We start from the raw sequence: 27,264 nt of genomic DNA, 5'->3' as shown, positions 1-27,264 counted from the left end.
CTGGTGGGGGTGATTGAGAATGGCATTGGAAGGGAAAGTACACTTTCTCTTCCTTTACGACCTTATAGGAAGATTTCGGATGAGCTTTCTGTGAATGAAGGAACTATAGTTATGAGAGGTGACAAGCTGGTTCCCTCTTTGGAAGTGCGCAAAAGGTTGTTTGATTTAGTCCATGAGGGGCATTTGGGACAGACCATCACCAAGAAACAGGTAAGTAAAGAGTTTGGTGGCCAGCCATTGATGGAGATATTGTTGATTGGGTAGAAAGGTGTGTTGAGTGTAAGGAGAATGAAAAAATGTTGAAGTTAGGAGCTAGTTCTGGAGTGGGTAGCATCACAGATCCTCGGTTCGCATGGCACAGCCTGTGTTTAGACTTCATCGGTCCTATGGTTGGCCTGGGGCATGGTGAAAGGTTTGCTAAGGTTATGGTTGACGTGCATTCAAGGTAGCTGGAGGTAAACATTTTTCAGGAAATTACCACACGAGCAACCATTGAGGCATTGCAGGAAGTCTTCAGAGAAGAAGGGTTCCCAGCCCAACTCCTAACAGAAAATGGGGCACAACTCACCTCAAGAGAGATGGGGGATTTCTTGTTTTCAGTTGGTCTGGGCTTACCGCACTACAAAGAATTCTGCCACTGGTAAAACTCCTTTTTGTGTAATGCGCGGGAGGAAGCCAGGTTCAAAGCTTTGCCCAGCTTCGATGTGTGACATGATTAAAGGAAAGAACAACACAGGCAACAGACGTTAGGGTTGCAAGAGCTTTGTGAGATCTGACGTGGAATCCAATACATTTAAGGTTAATCACACCGGGCAGGAAGATACAGTTGATGCGAGGATTACTCCGAGTGCTAGGGTAAAGCTAAAGTCAGGAAGAGGCAAAAAAGGTTTTAATACTTTTTTAGGGCCTTTTAAGGTAAAAGATGTACACAGGTGGCACGTTGTGTTGTCTAATGGTGAACGCTGGGATTTGAGAAGGGTGGCCAAGTATGGTGGACAAAGGTGTGGTGAAGATGGTAGAGACAATGACAGTTGCAGTGGGTTCATGTTTATGATGGATGAAGATGTGCAATGGGGAGGGAACTTGAAATGTCTTCTGGGATGGGTGAAGATCGTGACGGTGGCATGCATCTTTGAAATAGCGGAGTATCTAGCATACATAGACGGGGTACAAGTAGGATTTCCAGACCAAGAAGACAACCAGCTTACTCATTAGATTATATTCAATTATTTGGCATGTTATGTACATGATTAAGGTAGAAATGCTTTTTTAAATGTTTAGTGCATTTTATTTGTGTTTCTTTTCAGATAAAGGTCTTAAGCATGTTTTCTGAGAATTCATATTTGGTTTTTTATATCTTGTTAATCTATAGATAGAACATTAATAGTGTAAGAGTGTTTTGCAATGTAACACTATGCTTTTTCTTAACCCCTTCCGCGCTCAGAGTTACGCCGCTCGCACGCTCATGACGAGCTCAGCTCGTCATGTAACTCGGCTTTTCGAAAAACGCAGCGCGCAGCGGGAAAACCGCTAGCGCGTATGCGGTTAATATGTAAGGAAAGGGGTTTTGTATTAATCTATGTTGGAGCTAGTGAGGCCTCCGCTTCGTGCGTGCCCGAGTATTCCATGGTCTTTATGGCGGTTCTCGATGCAGCATTCATGGACTGGGAGTTGTTTGCTGCTTGGTGTAGGGAGCACCGCGTCGAGAGCCATTCCAGTGTTAATCTTCAATATTTTAACCAAGACCTGGTGTGAGAAATATTAAAACACCAGGTATGGGTGTATGTTCCCTTGAATTGCTTGGGCTCATCCTTGAAATAGTAAAGGCCACACTACTAGGTCTCCCACTGGACATTACAATGGTGGGAGGAAACTTTAATATGGTGATGTCTGCATGCAAAGACTGCTCTAAAAGAGCGTTCCTTGGACATCCCCCGTCGCTACGGCTGACAGACTAGACGTCCAGTATTGGGCCTTGCAAGGGTTGGTGGGTTTGGAACCCAGATACATTGGCATACAACTACACATCGGTGACACACATGCCCAGGTCCCTAATTCACTTATTCCTCATGCCTACCACTGACTTGCTCCACAACACGGCAGCCTACATCTTCCCCCGGGGGATTTCTGACACTCCCCGATGCTCATCTGGATTGAGGGGATCCAGCCCTTTGTATGGCATCTTAATGCCTTTTACCCGATGGGCCCCAAGATCAAAGACTTCCATTCACAGGAATAGATGCCTACCTCGCCCTCAAAGAGGCGACGTGGAGTCACCCTGGACCCTGTGGGTGGCGGGCAAAGCCTACATGCAGGGAATTGCTTGTTCACACCTCGGAGCCAAAGACAGACAAAAACAATACCAGGTGTGCGGAACAGGAGGCCGGTAACGTTCGTGTGGAAGAGCAAACCAGAGAGGATAAAACTATGTCCAGCCAGGTGGGAATTAACAGAGCATCACTGAGGTAACTCTGACTCAAAGAGGCTCGGTCTTGCTGGATCGTATCCAAAAGCAAGGTCTATAGGTGGTGAGACAAATCAAGCAAACGTCTCTATTGGTTAACCACGCACAACATAGTGGAGAGTGTGATACCATACATTGTGGATACGGCCCAAGCGAGAATCGAGGACACTCGTCCAATCACATTAGCGTTTGTGGAATACTACTGCTCCCTATATGCAAAACACATGAGGGCACCAAGAGAGTTTGCTGCTCCACTGATAGCGGATTTACTGCTGCCTATCTTACCATCACGTGACGGAGCTGAACTGGAGCAACCGATTACACTTAAAGAAAAAAATGCACCTCTTTCCAACATGAAGCTTTGTGAAATGCCCTAACATATTCCGGGTTGAATACTACCAAAAACCTCCACAGGCCCCTCCTTCCCCAGTTTCTGGACTTATACCACGAAGCTATAGCAAAAAGCCACTTTCTAGAAAAACTTAATGTGGAGACTTTAGGGGTTCTCCACAAAGCGGGACGCGCCCCTGAGGACTGTGTGTCCTACCGGCCGATCTCCCTCATCAATAGTGAACTCAAAATATACACCAAGGTCCTGGCCAATAGACTTGTGGAGAAGCGTGGCTCAACGGTTACAGCGGCAGACCCTGATGCGGAGATATGGCCCGGGACCAGGGTTCAATTCCCGCCTCGGCGGCTCTTGGACTCAATCTCCCCGGACCTGATAATTCTCGTCTCGGTGCCTAGTCTAATCATGGGTCCCACTCTGTGACTCTGAGCAATAGCTTGCTTATTCTCCACAACGGCCCCAGCAGTGCTTGGATGCCTGGCTTCACCTTGGGGGTGCCCAGGAGTGGACATTTCACATGGAAAAGCCAGGAAGGGTTCCACAGCGGTATGAGTGCAGCGCCGGGACGCCTCGTCGCGTGGGCAGCCGTGCGCTTTACAAATACAACACACACACACACACACTTCTTAGGGTCATCCACAAGCTAGCTTATTCACTTAAACCAATGTGGCTGCCCCAGGGCAGCATGCAACACTGCATCTGTAGGGTGCAGGCAGCCATTTTGTATCTGCAGTAGCTCACCGTGTCTGATGCCTTCTTACTTATTGTATTTAGAAAAAGCTTTGGATTCCCTTCACTGTGACTCTCTGTGGGATACCTTGAGGTGCTTTGGCCCTCGTTTTTTATTGTAGATTTGATCGCTATATGCCAGCCCAACTGCACAGGTGTGCGTCAATGGGTTGATACAACGTGGTACCAGACAAAGGTGCCCTCTGTCGCCCCTTCTTTCCGCTTTGGCAATGGTGCTGCTGGCGTCTTATGTGGGCGGTGATGCTCAAGTCCAGGGATTCCGATGGGGGAAAAGACATATAAGATCGGATAGTGTTATTATGCAGATGATGTCCTGCTCTTTGTCTTCGACCCGGAAACCACAGACAATACTTCATATATCAGCTCAATATGGGCGGGCTGCAGGACTGCTTGTTATGTGGCCAAAATCACTTCTGGTTCCCTTAACTGGACCACCGGCAGATACGATATGGCCCACTCACATACTGCTCCACAGACTGAGCTTCCTCTACATAGGCATTTACATATCCCTGCTTCCTACACTTACTTGGTCACTTAACCTGATGCCACTGATTCATAAGATGCGGAAAGACCTGGATAGGTGAAACCGCCTGCCACTTAATATATTGGAGATGGTAGTTCTCTTCAAGATGATGCTTCTACCGCTGTTTATATGTCCTATAGACTTCCTACACCCGCTTCCCAAACACTGGTTCACATGGATACATTCCAGAGAGGACTCCTTTCTTTGAGACGATCGGGTACCACGTATCGCATTTGGGAAATGCATACAATCTACCTTTGCATAGCGGGGAAAGACCTGCATCTAAACTATTGGGCCTCTCAGATGCTGGTCCTTATCGACTGACTACATGGAGGCCAGGATGATCTGATCTACAAGGTTGAACTTATGTCTATGGACTGGGAAACAACAGTATACAGACTTTGTGGCACTCCCATACCCAAGGCCTTCCCTAACCTCACTAGGTGTGTGTCCGGCATGGAGATTGGCACAGTGCTGGACCGGGTGCATGAGCAAGATTACGCTGCAGCCCCCGCCCGGGGACACTGATCGCCAAAATGGACATAGCTTGACTGTGGAGTTCAGTGACCCTGCTCATGGTGGTGGCATGGCATGCAGGCATGGACTGGTGTGTGAAACTGGAGGAACCAATCTATGTGTTACGTTGGTACCTACATAAACAGAAAAGGATCTGGGGGAAATGGTTGGAAAACTATGGGTTACAAGGCACGATATCTTAACTGCACATGTGATTCCCAACATATGCTTGTTGTGACTTTTTTGCACTGCCTTGGTTTTGTTTTGCTTTGTTTTGCTCATAAAGCTCAATAAAATGTGGCTTATAGTGGTTTATAAAAAAATGCAGCAGAACAATCTATAAGAGCACGGACTAAAGACAGTTCAGCTTGACAAGTCTCAAATGGATAATTAGAAACTAACAAGCATTTGCAATGCAATAGGTCTCGCATTATTAAAGTTAGAGCTATTGGCATTGTAAATGGCAATGCCTTTTATTTATGTTTTTGCTTTTAAAACATAAATAAAAGGCATTGTCATTTACAATGCTAATAGCTTAAACTCTCGCAAAAGTGAGACCTATTGCATTGCAAATGCTTGTTTAAAGGACGCCCCAGACACTTCTTCCCCAACCTACCAACCTTCAGCGATAGGACAAAACTGCAAGCTTATCTTAGCAAGTCCATACCTGAATACAGCGTGCTTCGAAGAGCAGCACATGCGCTGCTCAGGATCGACCTAAAAAGTCTCTGTTTTAATAGCATTATACAATATGGTCGGGTATACAGGAAAGAGCTGGCAGTGTTGGATAGTTGTCAGGGGCTATTCATTCGTTTTTGTGTTAAGCGCTACACATGGAACATTGTTTAATGTAATTGATACCTAGTGTTAATTTGTCCTTTTTTTCAGTGACTTTGTGTGCATGCGTGCGTGTGCATATATGTATGTGTGTGTGCGTGTGTGTTTATGTGTTTGCGTTTGTATGTATGTATGTGTGCGTATGTGTATGTATGTGTGGGTGTATGTATGTATGTATGTGTGTGTGTGTTTCTCTGCAGATTATAGGTTCACATTTCTGCTGGGCAGCCTCTGCCTTTTATCCTTTGGTGTCATTCTCCCTCTGACACGTCATTGGTTTCACACGAGTCTCACTGTGGTGAGAGTGCTGCAGGAGAGTATCAGGGGTACTGGGTCTCTGGATGACAGTTTGTGTGGAATAATGTTTTTACTAGAAAAGCGCTTTAGACTGATGACCCCAGAGCCTGCTCCCTTCCAGTGTGTGGTGAGATTTTTAGGATGTGGGGGCTCTGAAGCGACAAGTTTTATAGCGCTTGGGAGCGCTGTATTCACCTGCCTAGCGCTTGGGAGCGCTTCATTTCCCTGAAGCGCCCGGGAGCGCTTTGTTGCAGGAGGCCGGTGCCCACCCGGCATTGGCCGCGGGATTTGCCTCCTTAGCGCGTTAGAGCGCTGTGTTTGCCGTTGAAGCGCGTGGTGCTCCAAGCCGGTGCCCACCCGGCATTTGCCCCAAATTGCGGCGTATTTACACTTGTAGCGAGTGTCACCTCGCTTTATAATTAAATTCTGGAGGGAGCCTACCCCTCGTGTGTCCCCCCGCATCACCGCCGCAGCCCGGGACAAACCGAACATCGCCGCCGGCCTGCGACCAGGAAGTCAGGCAGGCCGGGCGGGACAACCGGAAACCGGAAGTAGGAGGGCGGGAGCCTACCCCGCCTCCCACGGAAGAGCGGCGCCTGTTTTGAGCACCGGAGCAGGCAGGAGCCTACCCTGTGCCCCGGTGCACTTGCCCTGAGAAGGAGGGAGGAAGAGTCCTGCTGCCGGCGCCTTCCACGAGTGAGGGAGAGCCCGTGGTAACCGGCATAGACGAGCCCTGCAGCTGCCGATGAGAGGAGAGCCGCCGCACCAAGAAAGACGGTGAGTGGGGCTTCGCCTTGGTGGCTCTCGGGGGCATTCTCTGGCGGTCTTGAGTCCGGGAGGGGCTACAAGGAAGGCGCCATTTGCACTAAGAGCTGCGGCGGGGGGCTCTGTATGTGTGTGAGCGTGCATGTGTGTATGTGTCTTGGAGTCTGTGTGTATGCGTGTGTTTAAAAGAGGCCGATGACAGTGGGGGGGGGGGGAGGCGGTGTGTGTGTGAGCGAGCGAGTGTCTGTCTGTCTGTGTGTGTATATGCGCGCGCATGTGTGCCAACTTCAAGAAATCGGAGCCGGGGATGTGCACGGCGCAGCGCGGGGCTGGACGTGCGCGTTCGCGCACCCAAATCCGCATGAAAAGCTCGCAACACCCTCTTGTCCCTAATTCCCCCGAGACGGGCAGCTATACGTCTCCAGCTGGACGCATCCTTCGGATGCTATTCCAGCGAGACCTAAAAAGGGCACGTTCAGGAGAGTGATCTAGGTGAAAACTAAGGTGATGAGCCACGCACTTACCAAAGGTATTGCTCAGGGTCTCACACAGCAGGTCTGAGTAAAATCCGAACCCCAAATTTTTAACAAGACTTACTGGGGTAGAGAATGAGCCAAGGATAACTTGGCAGATGAATAGAATAGCCAAAGAAATAGAGACCACAATGATAATCTTTTTTTCTTCCTCTTTGAAGCAAAATTATGAATATGCTTGGGGTTTGTACAACTGGGGTTCAATTTGTTCAAGCTGGTAATTATTTATTTTTCTACTGCGTAACTATAACCAAAAAGGCAGTTGCAGATTAAAATGGTAAATAATAATATTACATTAGTGTTTTAATCTGTACCTTTGTGACAGGAAATATGTTGGGACCAGAATGTCCCCTGCATGATACAAGGATGTGCAAACCCGTCCTGAGTGTCTGACCGTAAATTACTCTGGTATTCGGATTTTTTGTGTGGCCCAGCCAGCATGCTAATGTGTCATGTGTGCCTAGGCCTGTCAACGGTAAAGCCAAGGTCTACAACCTCTTCTGTAACCTATGAAGGTGCACCAAGTGTACCCTCTGTAGTGACATGGAATTTCTGTACACATCTTTTGGAAATCTTGGGTTTACAGTGGTGGTGGCCCAGAACTGATTTTTTAAGGATTTATCACTCAGGGTGGTGACTTTTCTGACTACCGGCTTACTTGTCTAAAATTTTGCTAAAATGTGACTACCTAATCCTTGCACTGACATGTCATGTGTGTGTCCAGTGAGTGTATGCATAGAGGATGTATGACATATGTGTCATAGTGAGACTAGATATATAGTGCAAGCATGATTTCTATTTCAAGTGGGATTCATTCTGGATGCCCTCTGTAGGCTCCAACATAGCACAAGATAAGAGGGTGTATCCCTGAACAGTGGAAGTGAATGGCCTGCATGTCTGTGTCTGGAGGGGGGAAAACTGACAGTGAAGTGATGAAGGACGGATAGACGCAAGGTTGCCTTTAGAAATTCCATGATGGCTGCTGGGACGGAAATGTCCTCTGCATGCTAATAGACATGTACCCCTGCCCTGAGTGCCCAACTGTACTGCTGTCTGGATCCCTAATGCGAATTTTTTTGTCATAGGCAAACACAGATCATTAATGTGCACCATGACATAGGCCTGTCTCGCGGATTGTGGTTTTGTTGAACCGGTTTTGTTGAATCCAAAGCACTACCCTCATAGTTACTGCCTTCACTGGGAGTTAAGCAGCACGAGTGTGGTGGTGGCAGTATTTCATTTAGTGATCAGTAGGAGTGACCATGTCCTTTTTAACTTGTTTCACTGGAGTGAGGCCTAGAGGCATACTAACTTTTTAAAGTTCAATTGCTGTGTCCTGAACTCACCCTTGGCCTACATCAGGTAGATGAGCAGCGCTGTGCAGTGTGTACATGGGGAGTGCATGTACTGGGTGTATGTGTGCCTGTGAGAAGTACATGAGAGATGTAGTGCTGTTCAGTGCGTGCATGGTGAATGCATCCACTGGGTAAATGTATACCTGCGAGAAGTATCTTACATGAGAGATATAGCGCCGTGCAATGCATACGGATGAACATGCAGAGCGAGATCTTGAGCTGTGGGAAGGCATTCTGGATTGTCGGAGGTGGATTTGCAGGCGGGTGGCCCCCTCACTGTCTCCAGGGTTGGACTCGGAGCTGGAGCAGTCCCTTGTGGAGGGTTTGAAAGCTGTTTTGGAAACTGGACTGGATGAGCCATTACAAGTGTTTGTGTTTCATATTGGCAGTGATGGCGGGTTGAGGGTTGTTCTGGCCATTTCCCTCCACTCCCTTCTTACCCAAGACTGCCCCCTCTGTTAACCTTGTCCCCGTCTTGTATTTTGTAGTTTATCCATATTCATCTCCCCCTTTTTTTCGGAAAGGGGTGGGCGGGAATGTCTTTCATCTTGGTACAATGATGCATAGCTTATTTTTTTTTTGAAAACACATTTTTTATTGCTAGATCACATAAAAAAGTCGCAGACCCCTGTACCCCAGAGGTATCTGCAGGACACCAGCATACATAAACCATAACGTAATCCATCATTATGTGCATAATCAATACATCGGGATCAATGTACATAACTCAACTTTCCCCTTCCCAACTCGTATCCCCCCCAACCCTCCCAGACTCCATCCCACCCGGATCCCTCCCCCCCCTGCACGGTACTCAACCTGTCCTGTCCTACACACACACACACACACACACACACACACACACACACACAGTCCAAACCAAAGCGGACTCAAGCCTCAAGATCAGGGTCTGGTTCCACTGGTGGCTCCAACCAAATACCCCTATAGTCGGCCCATCTTTTCCAAATCTTGAAGTGCTTGTTGGGGCAGCCCCGAGCCAGGAATATGGGTTTCTCCATCCCCATACAGAAATCCAGGCCCCTCTTCCATGCTACGAGCGATGGGGCCTGCGGGTTCTTCCAGGCCCTTGCAATGTCTCTCTTGGCCACAGTGAGACCTAGCAAGAGCAGGTGTCTCTTATATATGTTGCCTCCCACCTCTTCTAGTACATGCAACAGCCCCAACCGCGGTGTGCGCGGGAGCACCCAACCCAGCGCCTCGTCCAACCCATTCCAGACGCCATTCCAGAATCCACTCAACCGCTCACAGCTCCACACTGTATCGAAGAAGGTGCCCTCCTCTTGTCCACACCTAGTACAGTCCGGGGAACCAATCAGGCCCGCCCTCCAAAGCCTCTGTCTGGTATAGTACACCCTGTGAAAGTATTTGAATTGTATCAAACAAAGACAGACCGATATGGCCGCCCCTCTGGAACCCCCCATATGCATAGCTTATTTTGCTGCTGTTTTTTATGTCTGTGTAAGAGTTACAAGTTTTTGTTGTTTTATTTCGTAATGCTTCTTTTGTGTACTTGGAAAATCATTGTGTTGTCGCACTGGGTGTTCTAAGGGACAAGTCCGGCCCTGTCTGGCTCCACTACACCACTAATAATCCAATGTGCCTTTCCGATTAGCAAATTGCAAATAAAGCATGTTTTACATTTTTTTTATATAAATGGATTTGTACAGCACAGACTAATTACCTGTGAGGGTCTCTAGGCGCTAAGTAGGTGCGGAAGGTAGGGATCAACAGTTGAAGGGCCAGGTCATCAGTTTCTTGCAGAATGTTGTGAGCTGGGCAGGTGTTTTGATGTCCCGGGGAAGGGCAGTCCTGGTCAATGCTGCTAGCTAGATCAATGAGCAGCCTCCTGCTCTGTTTTGACGAATGTGTGTGAGTGACAGCAAGGCAGATCAGAGGTTGCAGGTTGGCTGGTGTAAGTGCAGATGGCGGTAGAGGTAGGCGGGTCCATTCTGATACAGTGCTTTGTAGGCAAGGGTGAGTGTCTTGACGTGGCAGTGTTTCTGGACGGTGAGACAGTGAAGTTCCCTGAGTTGAGGTGTGATGTGGGTGTGGCGGGGTTGGTTGAGAACCAGTCTTGCAGCTGCGTTTTGGATGATTTGAAGCTTGTGAGTGAGGTGGGTGGGTATCCCGCAGTAGAGGGCGTTTCCATAGTCTAACTTGCTTGTGATCAAAGCCTGGGGAACGGTCTTCCTGGTGTACAGGGGCAGCCATCTGAAGATCTTTCTGAGCATGCAGAAGATGCTGAAGCAGGTGGATGTGATGGCGCTGATTGGGGGTATCATGGAGAGTATGGTGTCCAGGATGATGCCAAGGTTTCTAGGGATCCACCCCGGTCGGTGGGAGCCAGGGTGGATCCCAATTCGGTGGTGCCCCAAAGTAGACAACCTGATAAGGAAGTAGTAATACCTTATTAGATCAGTGATATAGAGTAAACTGTCTAAGCTGAGTGCCTCCAGTCAGGTCAGTAATTCGGAAATCTAATTGGCGGGGACATGTTATATCTAGATAAACACGAATGGAAGTAGGATGATAGCATGCAGCTAAGAAGCGTGAAAGAGTTAGAAATAAGGTGGATGCACCGTACGTCTGATACTTTATATGACCTTTAGAAGAAGACGAATCTGCCTATTAAGTTTACTTTCTTTAAAGTCAGCCCCTTTTAATAGTGGCGATGGTTGGTGTGCAAGATCCACGCAAGTCCATATCATAAGAACTGGCAAGGATATAATGTGCCAACTAATTGACATCGGCACTCACCTTAGTCTGCACACCCCAAACACAAGAAGCTACACAGTATCTGTGCACGTGAAACAAAAGCCAGAATTTTCTTCACGAGACTAAGAATTTGTAGGTGTGTGAAATATTCACCTTCAGGTAGCCAGATAGAGCACTTGTCGTACATGAGAAAAAACTTTTAGAATAAATATTAAAACCACAGACGATACAAGCAGTAGAGAATACTTCAAGGTCTAATAATTTTCTGTTTGAAATTATACTACAGGAAATAATGAAAGGATGCTTATATCAACACCAGCGCTTAGGAGAGGATGTCCTCATAGGCTGAAATAATTCTACTTGTCACAAATCCAATGCATGAAAGCATAGAAGCACCATCTATTCTGCCGAAGGTCCGCTTTGCTCTGCTCGTTTCCAGCCCCCATATCTCATTTGTCTTGTGTCTATCCTAAGACTCACACTCACCAGAGATTCAGTCCAACTATCGCAACAAAATACCCTCCAATCAACACCAGTTTGGATTAATTTTAATAAACTAATCAGCAACTGAGAGCTATAAGGTTCTACCCTACTGCGCGATGCAGCTTACGTGCATTCATGGAAAGCTATTTATTTGAGAATATAAAGCTGATTGACTGATTGAGCTGCTGTAAAGTGAGGACTTACAAAATCACATCTAGGCACAGTGGGAAGGCTCAGCGTGTCATTAACTCTAACTTAGAAACAATAGAGGGAGTGTGGGAAGAGATGGGTTTTCAGAGGTCTCCCGGAAAGTAGAAAAATTGTGTTCATCTATTATAAGAATAACAAAATATGCAAAACAAACAATGATTTCCCCTTTTAAGTGGTTGTCATGCTCAGTATTACATAGCTGTTTGGAACATCCATGTACCACTCATCCTATTTGTGGTAAGTACAACACAAATGTAGCTATAGTGGTTTATGTGATGCACCTTTGAATCTATGTGGTGAACTGCCATGAAACTCATCAATTTTTAGGTATGCTGTAGTCTTCGTGGCAGAACCATTGTTCGCTTAACGTATCTATCTCCAGGTTCTATGCTTCACTGGGTTACCCCATTGTTATTAACGAGGAAACAGACCCGACACATACATTCATGTGCTTGATAGGTCTGACACTGATAAAGACAGGTGTGGTCTCTCATAAGTCTAATGTAGCTGTAGGATGAGCAAACCACATATGAAACTTCTGGGACTTCGCAGGCTACACTAACCATTGATCAAAAACGTGCTCTGCTAACTCTGGAAACAGCATTTGCAATGCAATAGGTCTTGCATTTGTGAGAGTTTAAGCTATTGGCATTGTAAATGACAATGCCTTTAATTAATCTGTTTAGAAAACAAACACATAAATAAAAGGTAGTGTCATTTACAATGCCAATAGCTTAAACTCTCGACCTCAGAAGGGTGGTGGAGGCGGGCAAGTGGGAGGGGTGAGATGGTGTTAGGCATGGCAAAGGAGATCCAGGAGTACGTCGTACTAGCCAATGGCGGCTGCACGCCTTTATGTGCAAAATGCACGCCATTGGCTAGTACTCCCATAAAAAGAAAAGACTGCTGCCACTATAGTTAAAGCAGAAAGCTGTGGTAAAGTAAAGAAATAAAGGCGCGCAGCTGCTATAGTCAATGCAGACCATGCTGGCAACGTAAATAAAGAAAGGAGAACGACCACTATAGTCAAAGCGGACTACGTAAATAAAGAAAGGAGCCAGCCGCAATAGTTAAAGTGGACCGCGATGCCCAAAAAAATTAAATATCTATTAAAAGGTGCAAGCTGGTTTTGTAAATATGACGCAGCCGCCATTACTAAACAAGATGGTTTTCTTAATAGGACATGTCTGCCATTACTAAAAAAATATAAATGCGGGCGCCGTGCTACGTTACAGGAAAGCATGTCATGGGTGGAATAGGAGAAATCATTCAAGAAAATAGTGCTCACAGACTAAATAAAACACACCAAGCAACAACATAAGTATACAGGTCAGTCTTATTGGGAGGTTATAAATGCAAACAATGCGGTATAAAGGAGGGACCACTAAGCCTATTCATAAATAAAAAGCAACATTTAACAAGCATTGGAAATGCAATAGGTCTCGCAATAGAATAGTTAGACATTTTTCTTTTTGCAAATGGAAGAGTGGCGTTGCGTGGATGAGTGGCGTTGCGTGGATGAGTGGCGTTGCGTGGATGAGTGGCGTTGCGAGTGGCGTTGCGTGTGTGAGTGGCGTTGCGTGTGTGAGTGGCGTTGCGTGTGTGAGTGGCGTTGCGTGTGTGAGTGGCGTTGCGTGTGTGAGTGGCGTTGCGTGTGTGAGTGGCGTTGCGTGTGTGAGTGGCGTTGCGTGTGTGAGTGGCGTTGCGTGTGTGAAGGATTGGTAGTGCGGGCACTGCTGCTTGTGGTATCTGCGAGATTTGTGTAAGTAAATGGAGAGGGGGGAGAGAGTTGGAAGAGAGAGTGAAAGAGGCAGAAACGTTGAGAGGAAAAGAAAGTGCGAATCTGTAAGCTGAGAGATGTGGCATAACAGAAGGATTGGTAGTGCGGGCACTGCTGCTTGGGGTATCTGCGAGATTTGTGTAAGTAAATGGAGAGGGGGGAGAGAGTTGGAAGAGAGAGTGAAAGAGGCATAAACGTGGAGAGTAAAAGAAAGAGCGAAGGAATCTGTAAGCTGAGAGATGTGGCATAACAGAAGGCTTGGTAGTGCGGGCACTGCTGCTTGTGGTATCTGCGAGATTTGTGTAAGTAAATGGAGAGGGGGGAGAGAGTTGTAAGAGAGAGTGAAAGAGGCAGAATCGTTGAGAGGAAAAGAAAGTGCAAATCTGTAAGCTGAGAGATGTGGCATAACAGAAGGATTGGTAGTGCGGGCACTGCTGCTTGGGGTATCTGCGAGATTTGTGTAAGTAAATGGAGAGGGGGGAGAGAGTTGGAAGAGAGTGAAAGAGGCAGAAACGTGGAGAGTAAAAGAAAGAGCGAAGGAATATGTAAGCTGAGAGATGTGGCATAACAGAAGGATTGATAGTGCGGGCACTGCTGCTTGGGCTATCTGCGAGATTTGTGTAAGTAAATGGAGAGGGGGGAGAGAGTTGGAAGAGAGAGTGAAAGAGGCAGAAACGTGGAGAGTAAAAGAAAGAGCGAAGGAATATGTAAGCTGAGAGATGTGGCATAACAGAAGGGTTGGTAGTGCGGGCACTGCTGCTTGGGGTATCTGCGAGATTTGTGTAAGTAAATGGAGAGGGGTGAGAGAGTTGGAAGAGAGAGTGAAAGAGGCAGAAACGTGGAGAGTAAAAGAAAGATCGAAGGAATATGTAAGCTGAGAGATGTGGCATAACAGAAGGATTGGTAGTGCGGGCACTGCTGCTTAGGGTATCTGCGAGATTTGTGTAAGTAAATGGAGAGGGGGGAGAGAGTTGGAAGAGAGAGTGAAAGAGGCAGAAACGTGGAGAGTAAAAGAAAGAGCGAAGGAATATGTAAGCTGAGAGATGTGGCATAACAGAAGGATTGGTAGTGCGGGCACTGCTGCTTAGGGTTTCTGCGAGATTTGTGTAAGTAAATGGAGAGGGGGGAGAGAGTTGGAAGAGAGAGTGAAAGAGGCAGAAACGTGGAGAGTAAAAGAAAGAGCGAAGGAATCTGTAAGCTAAGAGAGGTCACAAGTCCCAGGATAGAAATAAAAAACCTGGACTGGCGTACCACATCACTTATGGGTTTGGGGCACTTGGAGGGGCTGCAGGCGGAAATCAGTAACTCCACGTATGGTTCCTGCATAATTCCTTTTAACCCCAGAGTTACAACCAGAGATTCCTTACCTAACAAAATGGTGAAAGCTTACGTAGACTAGTGCGTTTATCAGCATAATGGCGAGAAAGAGTACTTTGAAATTGAATTATTTGTGAAGCAATTTAATATAAACTGGAAAAATGTTTCTTTATCAATAAAGTCTGTGCTTGTAGAGCGTGCGTGCAGAAGGTTCTTAAAGCTGCAGTGAGGCCTCTTCATTATTTGCTACATTGTGAGGTTAAACAATGCACTCAGTGCAGAACCGTGCCCGAGTGAGCTAAGGGTTAACATTAGCTGTGTGTGAATGACGAGAGAAATGGAATGGAGCCTCGGAGTCTGCCCTTTACAACCTCACTCCCCCGCCCCTCCCCCATCGGTCCCGGGAAGCTGAATGTAAACACCTGAGAGGAAGCTGACATGCAGAGGGCGAGCAGTTGCAACATTTAAAGGCGAAGGCACAAATGTACCATAGGTAGGTCTGATCAGATGCTAATCTATTAAAGACGGCTGCTAATCGATTAAAGACAGGGTTTATCAGAAAGATATTAGAAAGCAGTGTAATGTATACGGTCCTGAAATTCCTTCCAGGTCAGGACATTTCCAACCTGCTCGCATGAAAACGTTATACCACCCTATGCAGCCCCATTTTCCATACACAAACGTAGACACACACACGTACTTATATATATCTCGTAAAACACACTTTTTAAATGCAGCTTGTAAACGATAGCATTGCAGATGATAATGACTGCTGCTAGCATAGATGCCTTTTCCCATGTCCCGGAACATTTTTTATTTGCATTCTGGGATTTGTAGTCCGGTTTTTTAGAATGGCCTAAGCAAGTCTTAGAATAGAAAGAAAGCCCTGGTCTGGGGCAGCTAGACAGGGAAACTTAACAGAACTGTACTATTGCCCTCCTTTTGAACTCATTGACCACAGAAGAATAGTTTGGTGATTTGCCCACAACATTATGCAGTAAGAACGTTACTTCACCGAGCTATCTTGCAGTATTCGGTCGTTAAGTGTATCTCATCTAGCACGGTGGGTTAAGAGAGGTCACAAGTCCCAGGATAGAAATAAAAAACCTGGACTGGCGTACCACATCACTTATGGGTTTGGGGCACTTGGAGGGGCTGCAGGCGGAAATCAGTAACTCCACGTATGGTTCCTGCATAATTCCTTTTAACCCCAGAGTTACAACCAGAGATTCCTTACCTAACAAAATGGTGAAAGCTTACGTAGACTAGTGCGTTTATCAGCATAATGGCGAGAAAGAGTACTTTGAAATTGAATTATTTGTGAAGCAATTTAATATAAACTGGAAAAATGTTTTTTTATCAATAAAGTCTGTGCTTGTAGAGCGTGCGTGCAGAAGGTTCTTAAAGCTGCAGTGAGGCCTCTTCATTATTTGCTACATTGTGAGGTTAAACAATGCACTCAGTGCAGAACCGTGCCCGAGTGAGCTAAGGGTTAACATTAGCTGTGTGTGAATGACGAGAGAAATGGAATGGAGCCTCGGAGTGCACAAAGTGTAATGAATGAAGATCAGGAGACGGAGGGCATTGCTGTGGGGAGGGGGTGTAGGAGAAATGCACAAGGCGGGCAGGGGAGGGGGCGGAGCGGGGAGAGCGGCATGACCACAGAAGAATAGTTTGGTGATTTGCCCACAACATTATGCAGTAAGAACGTTACTTCACCGAGCTATCTTGCAGTATTCGGTCGTTAAGTGTATCTCATCTAGCACGGTGGGTTAGATTTTGTAGCGATTTCCATGTATTCTGCAAAGTATTGTACAATACTTGAAGTGTCAGTGCACAAAGTGTAATGAGTGAAGATCAGGAGACGGAGGGCATTGCTGTGGGGAGGGGGTGTAGGAGAAATGCACAAGGCGGGCAGGGGAGGGGGCGGAGCGGTGAGAGCGGCATGTGGGTGTTAAGAAGCCGGGCCTTTGAAGTGAAGCTAAGCTTCACTTCAAAAGCTGTCGGAGGAATGCGGGAGAGAGGAACAGATGGCGATTGCGGCTGTGCACGCGCTTTTAAGCTCAATGCACATGCGCATTGAGCTTAAAAGTCACGGGCACTGCAAGGAATCGCCACGATTCCTTGCTTCTCAGTTAAAAGTTGTTTAAGCCGCAATAGGCTCGCAAGCTCGATGCGCATGCGCATCGACAGGCGAGACCTAAAAAGGACAGTAACAGGAGCCAATTGAAAAGATGGGGAGAAAATGGGCAGAGCTTCATATCCATACCTGAATACAGCAGGCCTCACACAGCGGCGCATGCACTGCCCAGGCTTGACCTAAAAAGACTTCTATATGATTTGATGATAACTGCATTCTTAAGCACCATGCAAAAATAACTGAGCTGTTATTCACCATGCATGTAGTGTACAATCGGCCATTAGCATGGCACCACAACGCTTTCCGTGGTCCGAGATAACTTCCAAATGGCTCAGAGATACCCATAGTAGACTCAATAGGTTTGTGGAAATGGGTTGTCAGTAGGGTAAGGAATGTGCCTCTTTTAGCGGAATGTGGCAAATTTGGCCCCTATTAAAAGTTGCCCAGTCATCCATTTTTGGCTAAAAAGGTTATAATAGTGGTACAGTGTTACTGCACAGCGGTATTCCTGGATCCTGTAATCCTGCACGGAATTCTCAGCACATAACTGCTAAAAGCATGGCTTGCATTATGGGTTTTCATATGGAAATCGGTGCAGTAACATTGATTTTATAATGTTAGTCCAAATGTACATGACCGTATGACGTATTACCTCAGTTTCTCTATCATAGCACAGTGTTGGAATTTGCAAGAAAGACAATAAAAGTTGTGAAAAAGAAGAGAAATAATGGAAGCCAACGTATGACCATTCATATTCGTGCAGCAGCGCCACAGACAGGCTTGTTTCCTGCTGAAACGACGCGCTTCCACGTTAAAACAAATAGCATTCCAACTGTGTATTGGAATGGATTCATTGAACAGATTCAGTGACCGTTGGCTTCCATTGGCACATTTAAAAAACGCAATTAACGCAGGCCTTACTAATTAATCCTGTATCAACAATATCTGAATACTACCGAGCAACCTGCAACCTCCACAAAAGATTCCCCTCAATAGACACCATCACGTTCAAGTCCTGATGAAAACCCCTTAATGGTGACGGGGTTGGAAATGTGTTGAAGACAGCGTCTGGGAAAAGCTAATCTTGAGGGCTAAGGAAGAAGGTTCAATTAATTTCCCTCCTGTGTTACCCTAAACTTGATCAAAAGGATCCCCAGAGCTGTGCATATAGGCAGGAGAAACTATACTGGTTTGCAAATTTGGACATGCTACTCCGCCTGATTGCTACTTTTGATTTATGGACTAGTGCTTTGACTACCATGTTTTGTTTCCTTAACTGCACAAAAAATTGCTGAAGTATTATACACATTTGTATATAATTGTCTACATGTGTTATTTGTCTATGTAATTCATATGTTGACAATTTTATCAGTTTGCATTGTCCTTAATGTTTGACATGACTTGAATGTCAATAATTTCACAAAAAGTTTCAAAAAATTGTGAAATACATCACACAAGCCTCTGAATTGATTTCACTGGCTCGGTTGTGAATAAGTTCTAACTAAAGCTACTGGATATTCGTGTTTATACAATTATAGTTGGTCCTATCCCGTTAGTTTAGGACCCAAGTCTTCCTCTTGTTCCAATTAAGAGAGCAGCAGATTTATTAGCTGGATTTACTATGCTTGTTTTGTGTTTTTTCTTTTAGTTAGTGCCAGTCCATTCAAATACCAGAAGCACTGTTTACCTGTAAGAGTTCAATGGGGAAGGCACTACGTCTAGGGTTCTACACATTACAGGTATGAATGAACCCCAGCGGGAGGTGACTCAGCTTTTCACCTTTTCAATGTTGATAAAACTTTACAAATAACAAAAGTAAATATTTTACGCGTCAAACAACAATTGGTTTTGTAGTCAGTGTCAAACGTCCTTAATACAATTCTGAAAGCATACATGTTAAGACATTATGGTTTGCATTCGCTGTGGGGCAGTAAAGGCATCGCCTAGTATGTTCTAAGTTACAAGCCTGAAAGTTAATATCATGTCTGACATCCCTAACATAAGCTACCAAAATACTGTTTTTAAGAAAAATCCCTGCTTTTTCTTTTTTGAATGGCCTGCGGAATAAATCGTAAAAACATCAAGTAGGCTATTATATGGTTCGTTGCGATAGTGATGTAGCTTTCCGTTAAAACCAATATTTCTACCCAGAGTACCACACTGGTAACAAAAACAAAACTGGACTACGATTGCCCTCTAAAGGATTTGTTTAATCTAAGTGATGCATGGCTGAGTTCCCCAAGCCTTGTGATAAAACAGCCCCCAATTGAGAAGCATTTCATATTTTGCTCTTCGAGTGCTTTCCAAGAAGAACACGTCTGGCAGATTCTGTGAACGACGCGCACGGAGAACACTGGTGTGGCACATCTGTGCTACTCCGTGCTCCTCCAAAGGAGACGCAATGACATCACTCTGTCTTCCAGGCAGCACAATTAGAGCGCGTGTGCCTATTTGTCATGCTGCTGGGATGAGTAACGTGCTGTTAGCGGAGTCCCGTTTCAAGCAGGCGTAGTAAACAATTGCACAATACAGACATACCAACTTATGTGTGCGTATTCATGCTCAAAACAAAGCACACAAAAAACACAGTAGAGGATCCCCTCAACGTCTCAGAGCATCAACTCTGAGGAATTCCAGTTTGCACTCTATACAAATTGTGCCAACGGATACAAATGCAGTTTAATCCATCACACCACGCAGCACAAAGTTTCTAGTAAACTGATTAAAGTGATGCGAGGGAAACACCACATTAAATATAATACGGTGCATTCAGGGGAGGATTTGAGGTTTAGCACACATCAGTTCAAACATCGTTGCTTCTGTTGCTCCACAGAAAGGGAGTTCAAAGGAAATACAATTACCGTGTTGTTAAAAACTGCTCACTACCATGGTACAGAACACCAACGAAATCTCGGCTTTCCCATGCATGGAATGTATATGGGCTACCACTAAAATTATGCTTTTTTTCTGCCACCTGCAAGCCAGACGAAAGGGTGCATTTCTTTATGTACATGTATATTTACTGGATGAGTGACTGGATGAGTTCCTTGTGGTAGAGTTATAATCAATTTTTAAAACGCTGTTTTATTGATGTCGTAGGTAGATGTCACATCACCAGATTGGTGTCCAGAAAAGTGATAACATAAACAGTGTGTCATACATAAAATAATGTATCACCCACCCACGCCCACGTTTAAAGACGGGTTTCAAACAGTAACTACAGCTTCTCGTCTCGTTAAACAGACGACTCCACTTTAAACCACGAACACATCAGACACTCCAGAGACCAAATTTCACATATGGCTTGTCCAGCCTATCGTTTTTTCCACTGCTATTACATATCACCACAACCATATCTGGACGTTTCCGCAATTATTGTTAAGGATGCCTATCCCGCTTTCAGACTTCAGATCTCTGCTTTCACAAGCAATGCTGGGTGGCGCACGGATTTCTACGGATATTCCCGTAAAAGATATATGTTACTGGGTGTAGCCAGAGTACAGAGAAATGTCCATCAATGCCCCCAGAAAGGTCAAATCGTAAGCGGCTACAGTGAATGTTATGTTTACGCTCATCATTTTGCTTTAATTAGTCAAATAAGTAGCTTTGACTCTTGTCCAGTATTCGGTGTGATGTAACATCTACTTACGAAATCAATAAAACAGCGTTTTAAAAATGGATTATAAGTCTACCACAAGGAACTGTCCTTGCAGTCACTCATCCAGTAAATATATCTCTTAAAAGCATCAACTATGTCTCACTAGTCTCTAACCAATATTTACCTGATCTCCTAATAATCAGCCACCGAGGATTCCACTCTCTAAAGGAGTACTCCTTCAGTCAGTACTCTAGCTGTTCACCAGTCAGCTGTCACACAGCAGTCACTAGACCAGATCCTGAACTGGCAACACTCACTCCCCGAGCCGTCACTTTGTTGAACAATCAGCTAGTCCCACAACATTCGCCCACACAAGGTCTCAATCGTTACTCTTTTGGTAGTTACTCTGTTTAGTTATGCTCACTCAATACCATCGTCTCATACCAGTCACTTCCCGGCACTCACTTGTCAAACAATAAGTCACTCACTCGGGAGTCACTTTCTCCGTCTTGCGACATTCACTCTATCAGAAGTCACTCTCTCTGTCGTCACCTAGGAACCTTTCGCTGTCCCTCACACTGAGGATCTGTCAACAGCCACTCTCTCGTTAGTCACTATCTCAGAAGCCAACAGTCCCTCTTTAATGATGTCACTCTCTCAAAAGTCTCTTACCCAGCCCGCTGATCTCGTGTCGGAGGTTGCTGCGGGTCCTCTCCTCCACGATGGCAGAGATCATCTGCTGGAGGGATACATCCACTTCCCCGTTGTCATCCTCCCGCACCCCAACCCGGTTGAGGCTCCGGACAGATGTCATGGTGCTGCCGCCAGAGGTGGGAGCATGTCAGTGCGAAAGAGGCCGTGGCTTTGCACAGCGGGCTCGGCTCATCTTCCCGTTAGGTGATCAACCCAGAGAGACTCCTGCAGGCAACGGCGGCAGGTCTGAGCCAGGGAGCCGCTGTCAGTTCTCACTTCCGCCTCCCAGGGTATACACCACTAGAGATGAACACGAGCCGCTCAAAGAGGGTGGCACAGTTTAGTCCTCCTTCTACTTCTATGAACGACTGGGTGAGGTCTCATTGTTCCCACCACAAGCACAGGGAGTCGGTCGGAAGAGCTGATAAATAATAAACGCGACCCTAACGTTCGGGCTGGCACCTGTGCAGAGGCGTCGGCCATCATGGAAGCAGAGCTTACTCGATTTTCTGTAATACAAACACACGATAAGGCTTGTTTAATGATACATTGTCGTAAAGCGTGAGTATTTGCAAGCGGATCGCTTAACGCATTTTATGCTGCATGCCACAATCTAAGATTTCTACCAAGTGGAATGGAATTTTTATTTTTTATTTAATGCGATTTTATATAGCGCGAACTTTACCCGAAGGTAATCGCGTGTAATGTTGTTATCTGGATGTCAAAAATCAACCTCCGTTTCGATTGGTATCACTTTTCGTCCTCAACCTCGTCTCAATAAAAGCTTCTTCTTGGAGAAATGCGACGTTCAGGCAGACTTGGCCCTGACTTTCGTTGCGATGAATTCATGTAATTGACATCTTCAAGATGGCGGCGAAATAGTCTGCCCTTGTCCCCATTCAGCTTCTCCCGCACAGGAAGATAAGACAATGTAATGACACAGCTGCCAATGTAGCCGGCCCCATGGTGATGTGTTACTGAGTTGTCACTTGACCCGAAGCATTTTTAGGTCTTGCCTATTTTTAGCTGTTATGAACGACTTATTGTGGATCTTAACGGTATTTAAAATGGGCTTTAGGTCAACCCATTGCTTATAATGTTTTAGGTCCCGCCTTAGGCAGCGCATGCTCTGTCTCTTCCAGACATGCTGTAGCCAGAATATGTAGGTACAGAAAACAGTTGGACAGTATAATTAAATGTTAGAAACAATTCAGATAAGTTTTTTCTCAATAAACGATTGAATTATATAATTGAAAAAAGAAGAGAACACAGCCAAAATACATTCCATATTCATGAAACATCACCCAACGAAATTTAATTTGAGACATACATGTTGTCTCGAATTAAATTTCTGATGATTGACTAAAATAAATCAATATCTTTTTTGGCATAAATTGTATCGTTGGGTACTGTTTCATGAATAAGGAATGTATTTTGGCTCTTATTCTTTTATCAGTTATAGGATTCAATCGTTTATTGAGAGAAAACGTATCTGAATTGTTTCTAACATTTAATTATACTGTCTAGGACCAACTGTTTTCTCTACCATTTGATACCAAGGTCCTTTGACATTTTCTGGGCCACCCCATTTATATTAATAGGCAGCCAGAATATTAGCTTTAAGCACCGCTCTCTTTCTAATTGGCTCCTTTTACTGTCCTTCCTAAATGTCTGGTTTTCTTTGGGTTACATGCTCAGTAGTTACTCCTTTTCTAGGTCTGTAACCTCCCATGAGTGCTGCCCCGTTACTTGTGCTCTTACTCTTCATGTTATGTATTACTTTCTGAGCACTCTATTTTTGTCAAAGATGTGTTTATTGACATTTTCTGGAAACAAAAAAGAACAAGCGACAATCCCGCACATCATCCCTCGCAGGGGGTAGAGCACTCTATTTTTATTGTTGCTTTTTAGGCTCAGGAACTTGTTTGCTCCCATGCGTGTTCTCTCTCCTCAGGCTACAGATGCCTCTTCTTCCTCCCCCTACTTCTTGTTTATTATTTCTTTCCTGCTCGCTCTTTGGTGCTGTTTAGCTTCGGCGCTCATCTGTCCCCCCACCACCACCTCTCGCACATCGAATATATCTCCCCGTTTTTGGTATTTATATTATGCACAATAGCTGCTTTCTGTCTGGGTCTCATTCATAAGGTTTGTTTTTTTGCAATGGTGTTCTGCTGTCCCACATAATATAAAAAAGGTCCAAAACATGAAACATACATTCCAGCGTGTTTCTTTGCAATGCTGTTCTGCCGTTGCGCATAATATAAAAAAAGTCCTGAAACATACATTCCAGCCCCTCCCATTTCTCTTTGTGCCTGGTGCTCCCGTCCCTTACCCCTCCTGACCTTTTCAGGCAGTGATATCACTTCCTGTTTGTAGATCGTTGAGGTCGGCTCAGAAGGGTTGCTGATCACCTCCAGTACCACTGTCAGAGCCGTCCTTTAGAGCAGGGCCGCTGCAGCCACCATGCTGGGCATCAAGTGTGTAGTTGTCAGGGGCGGGCAAGGGATGGCTGACTCCGCGCCCTGCCCCAGGAAGGGACTTAGTCACACTTTCAGTGGAAGGAGTGTCTTGTTAGGTTATTTTAGACTGCTTACCACTATGTCTGAATATACCATAGTTACTGTGCTCGATTGACATTATCTCTCCTTTACTTGAATACTTGAAATCCTCTTATGTTTGACTGTGTCCTTTCCTTTATGATTGGCTACTGTTTATTTCATAATTCTTTTTTTCCCCTTTTTACCATCCTCCAAGTGAAAAATAGTGGTTGACGGTCGATACATTTTTATTTACTTTCTACGCTCATTAATTTAGAAATACAGAGAGGAGTACTGCAATCGTTTGTGAATAGCTACAAAGTTATAACTCAGTGCATGTTGGCCTCATTTGCATGAACTAATCCCATGGCGCACCCATTAACACCGTTGCCATTAATAAATATACACTTATTGCTGCCACTTGTGTGTAATCTGTGCCTTGAATAAAAGGCAGAGCCGCCAAATTAACCATCCTATAAAAAATTATGGAAATTGACAGGCCCGCCATCATCATTTCAGGCACTCACTTCTGCCACATTTTAATTTAAAACCCGTCCTGATCTGGGGAGAATAACAGGGGAAACGTATTGATTTTATTGGTCACTGCCTGAATAAAAGGCTGCTGGAGACATTTCTATAAATGAATGTCAATTCATTTCTGAAAGTGTTGAAATGTTCTGGTGAAATAAATAACTGCTTGTAAGCAAGCCCACTATTGTCTATTTTTTCATTACCTAGTATTGTGGGAAATTCACAATGACCACCTACTTCCATTTTACTAGCAGGAAATGTTCTGTGACTCCATTTATCCTGATTTTGTCATGCAGCTCTCTGCATTAAATATTCTCATAACCGTGCCTTGCCGAGCTTATTCTCTCTATGCACAACCATTTGTAAGAATAGATTGATATGTTGCTAATGAAAGAAACAATCGCCATTTGCATTTTTTAAAGTACATTTTTACTTGAAATGACCTATTTCAACTTCAAGTTTGTTAATGTGGGCTAATACATTTCTGCATACTGATAGCAGGTAATCCAAGAACGGATGCTGCTATAGCAATGGCAGTAAAACCTAACTATTGTTTCAGAGATAAACCATCTCTATTTCTATTCAAATTGCGTAAAAACACTTTAGATTAATTAGAAAGGAGTACATGCTGTACGTTCTGGGAGATTAGTTAGTTAAACTGTTCAGCTAAGCAGACATAAGGCTCAACAGACCAAGAGCTAAATAGGTTCACCTGCCGCGCATACAATACGGTTAATACATCCTAAAACCCAAACTTAGTTCACCAATTCAAAAGACCGCTGCTTTGCCTGTTACATTACTCCACTGAAAACCAAAAAAACGTAAGTAAACATTATCATTTACAATGCCAATAGCTCTAACTTTGACTAATGCTAGGCTGATTGCATTACCAATGCTTGTTTTGTCTGTCTTCTAGTCAAGTCATGTCAATTAGTTGATTTGTTACGGAACTCCAACGGAGGTCCACAAAAATACACCAATACAATAAAAGAAACATGCTTTATAACAAATACAAAAATCTACCTTAAGCAATCAGCAAAACATTACACATACCAACTGAACAAAAATTCGGAAATTCTAATAAATAGCCAGAAATGTTTTAAAAAATTGAAATATTCAAAGTCAGATCATTTCATTAGGAGGGGACAACACAAAAGATCGGGCCTCCTCAGCGGAACGAATATTAAATTTAATAAAAGAGGGTCTCAAAAACATACGCCTTGCCCTTAAAAGTTCTGGACACACAGATAGCACATGATTGGGATCCTGTATTTGGGAGCGGCACAGTTCACAAATTCTCTCCTCTCTAGGAGTTTTTTCCCAAATGCCCGTTGCGTCTCTCAAAGGTAACAGGCTAATTCTTAAAAGAAGTATTAACCTTCTGATGCCATGTGGAACATTCCATGAGAGATAGGGCTGGGGTCCGCTCCCCGTCGCACTCACACGGATCACCTCGTTACGAACTTTAGGATGACTTAAAGCTATATCTCTTGCTGTACTAATCGTGCTTACAGACCTCTTTAAAAAAGACTTCAGTACAGGCTTTGGCATGGGTGAGTCACTATTTAAATTGAGCCCAAATAGATGGTTTGCATGGGCAAATGATCTAAAAAAAAGCTGATTTCTCTATTAATTTTACAAAAATTTCCAGCTTCAAAGCGGCCCTTAAAGTGCCCTCATCCCCCCAACAGAGAGAGTTCCCCCACCTCAGGACCGCTGCCAGAGAAGAAGTGTAAGAAGAAACTAAATGGAATTCCAAACGAAGAACATGTGGGGCTGCCATGGAATTTAAATTACAAATTTGACGGAAAAACCGGCCTTCAGCCTTATCAAAAGAGAGCCAGTAATTCCTATCCAAAACTTCTGCAGCATAGGTTAAAGTCGGGGGAATTTTGACCGTAAACACTAACAGAACATGATTAAAATGACGTCTCCCACAGGTCTTATAAAATCTATTTAGAGCTCCAGCATGGGAGGCGGCCTTACCAACACATCGGTTGATGTGCTCTGAGTCGCGCCCGTTTTTTGAAAAAACCTTCCCCAAATACAGGTACGCATTGACCAATTCAAGTTCTTCCTGCCCCAACAGCCACTTATACCCTTTCTGTATTCTAAGACCTTTCTTGTGAAAGACTAACATTTTACTTTTGGCAATGTTGATTTTCAAACAATGCTCCTCCGCATAATTAGTCAAGGCATCCAGACGACGCTGCAAACCAATGAGGGTTGGATCAAAAATTGCAACGTCATCTGCATATAGTAGAGTGCCAATAGACATTGTACCAATTCTAGGGGCATCCCCCTTCGCTGAGTTTACTTTCTCGGGGAGGTCATAAATATAAAAAGAGAACAAAAGAGGGGCCAACAGGCAACCCTGCTTGAGGCCATTATGTGTATTAATCCTGCAGGAAAGCCCCTGCCAGCCACCCATCATCACTTGACACCAAGTGTCTGTGTGTAATTCTATTATGAGGCCCAGGAGATGGTGTGACATACCAAGATGAGAGAGCTTTCTCCACAGCGTCTGACGATCCACTTTATCAAACGCCATGGAGAAATCAATAAAAGCTGTGTAGACCAACATGCCTTTTAAAAAAACATATTTCTCCACAATAGTCTGAACGACCGCAATGTTATCCAGCGTTCCGTGGTTCTTTCTGAAGCCTGCCTGTTCTGCCGGTAAGATGTTCTGGTCTTGGGCCCACTGCTGCAAATGCTGAAGTATACTTTTTGCAAATAATTTGCCCGCAGCGTCCAGCAGCGTGATCTGTCTGAAGCTAGTAGGTGACCTTTGTGAGCCCTTTTTATACAGCGGGACTATGATACTCCCCTTCCAAGATGAGGGAATGCTAA

General features: G+C 44.9%; 1 protein-coding gene across 1 annotated transcript in view; it reads right to left on the bottom strand.

Annotated features, from left to right (window-relative positions):
• The window catches only part of KIAA0930 (KIAA0930 ortholog), a 645,174-nt gene extending 623,339 nt beyond the window's left edge, over positions 1-21,835 (bottom strand). The window contains exon 1 of the mRNA XM_078673838.1: positions 21,323-21,835. Coding sequence (XP_078529964.1) covers positions 21,323-21,464 — 142 coding nt within the window. The 5' untranslated portion in view covers positions 21,465-21,835. The remainder of the gene's footprint in view (positions 1-21,322) is intronic.
• Positions 21,836-27,264: the final 5,429 nt, after the last annotated feature.

Source organism: Lissotriton helveticus, chromosome 1_1 (assembly GCF_964261635.1).
Source record: "Lissotriton helveticus chromosome 1_1, aLisHel1.1, whole genome shotgun sequence".
Lineage (NCBI taxonomy): Eukaryota > Metazoa > Chordata > Amphibia > Caudata > Salamandridae > Lissotriton > Lissotriton helveticus.
The sequence above is the reverse complement of the archived record's forward strand: the minus strand, read 5'-3'. Positions and strand labels throughout refer to the sequence as shown.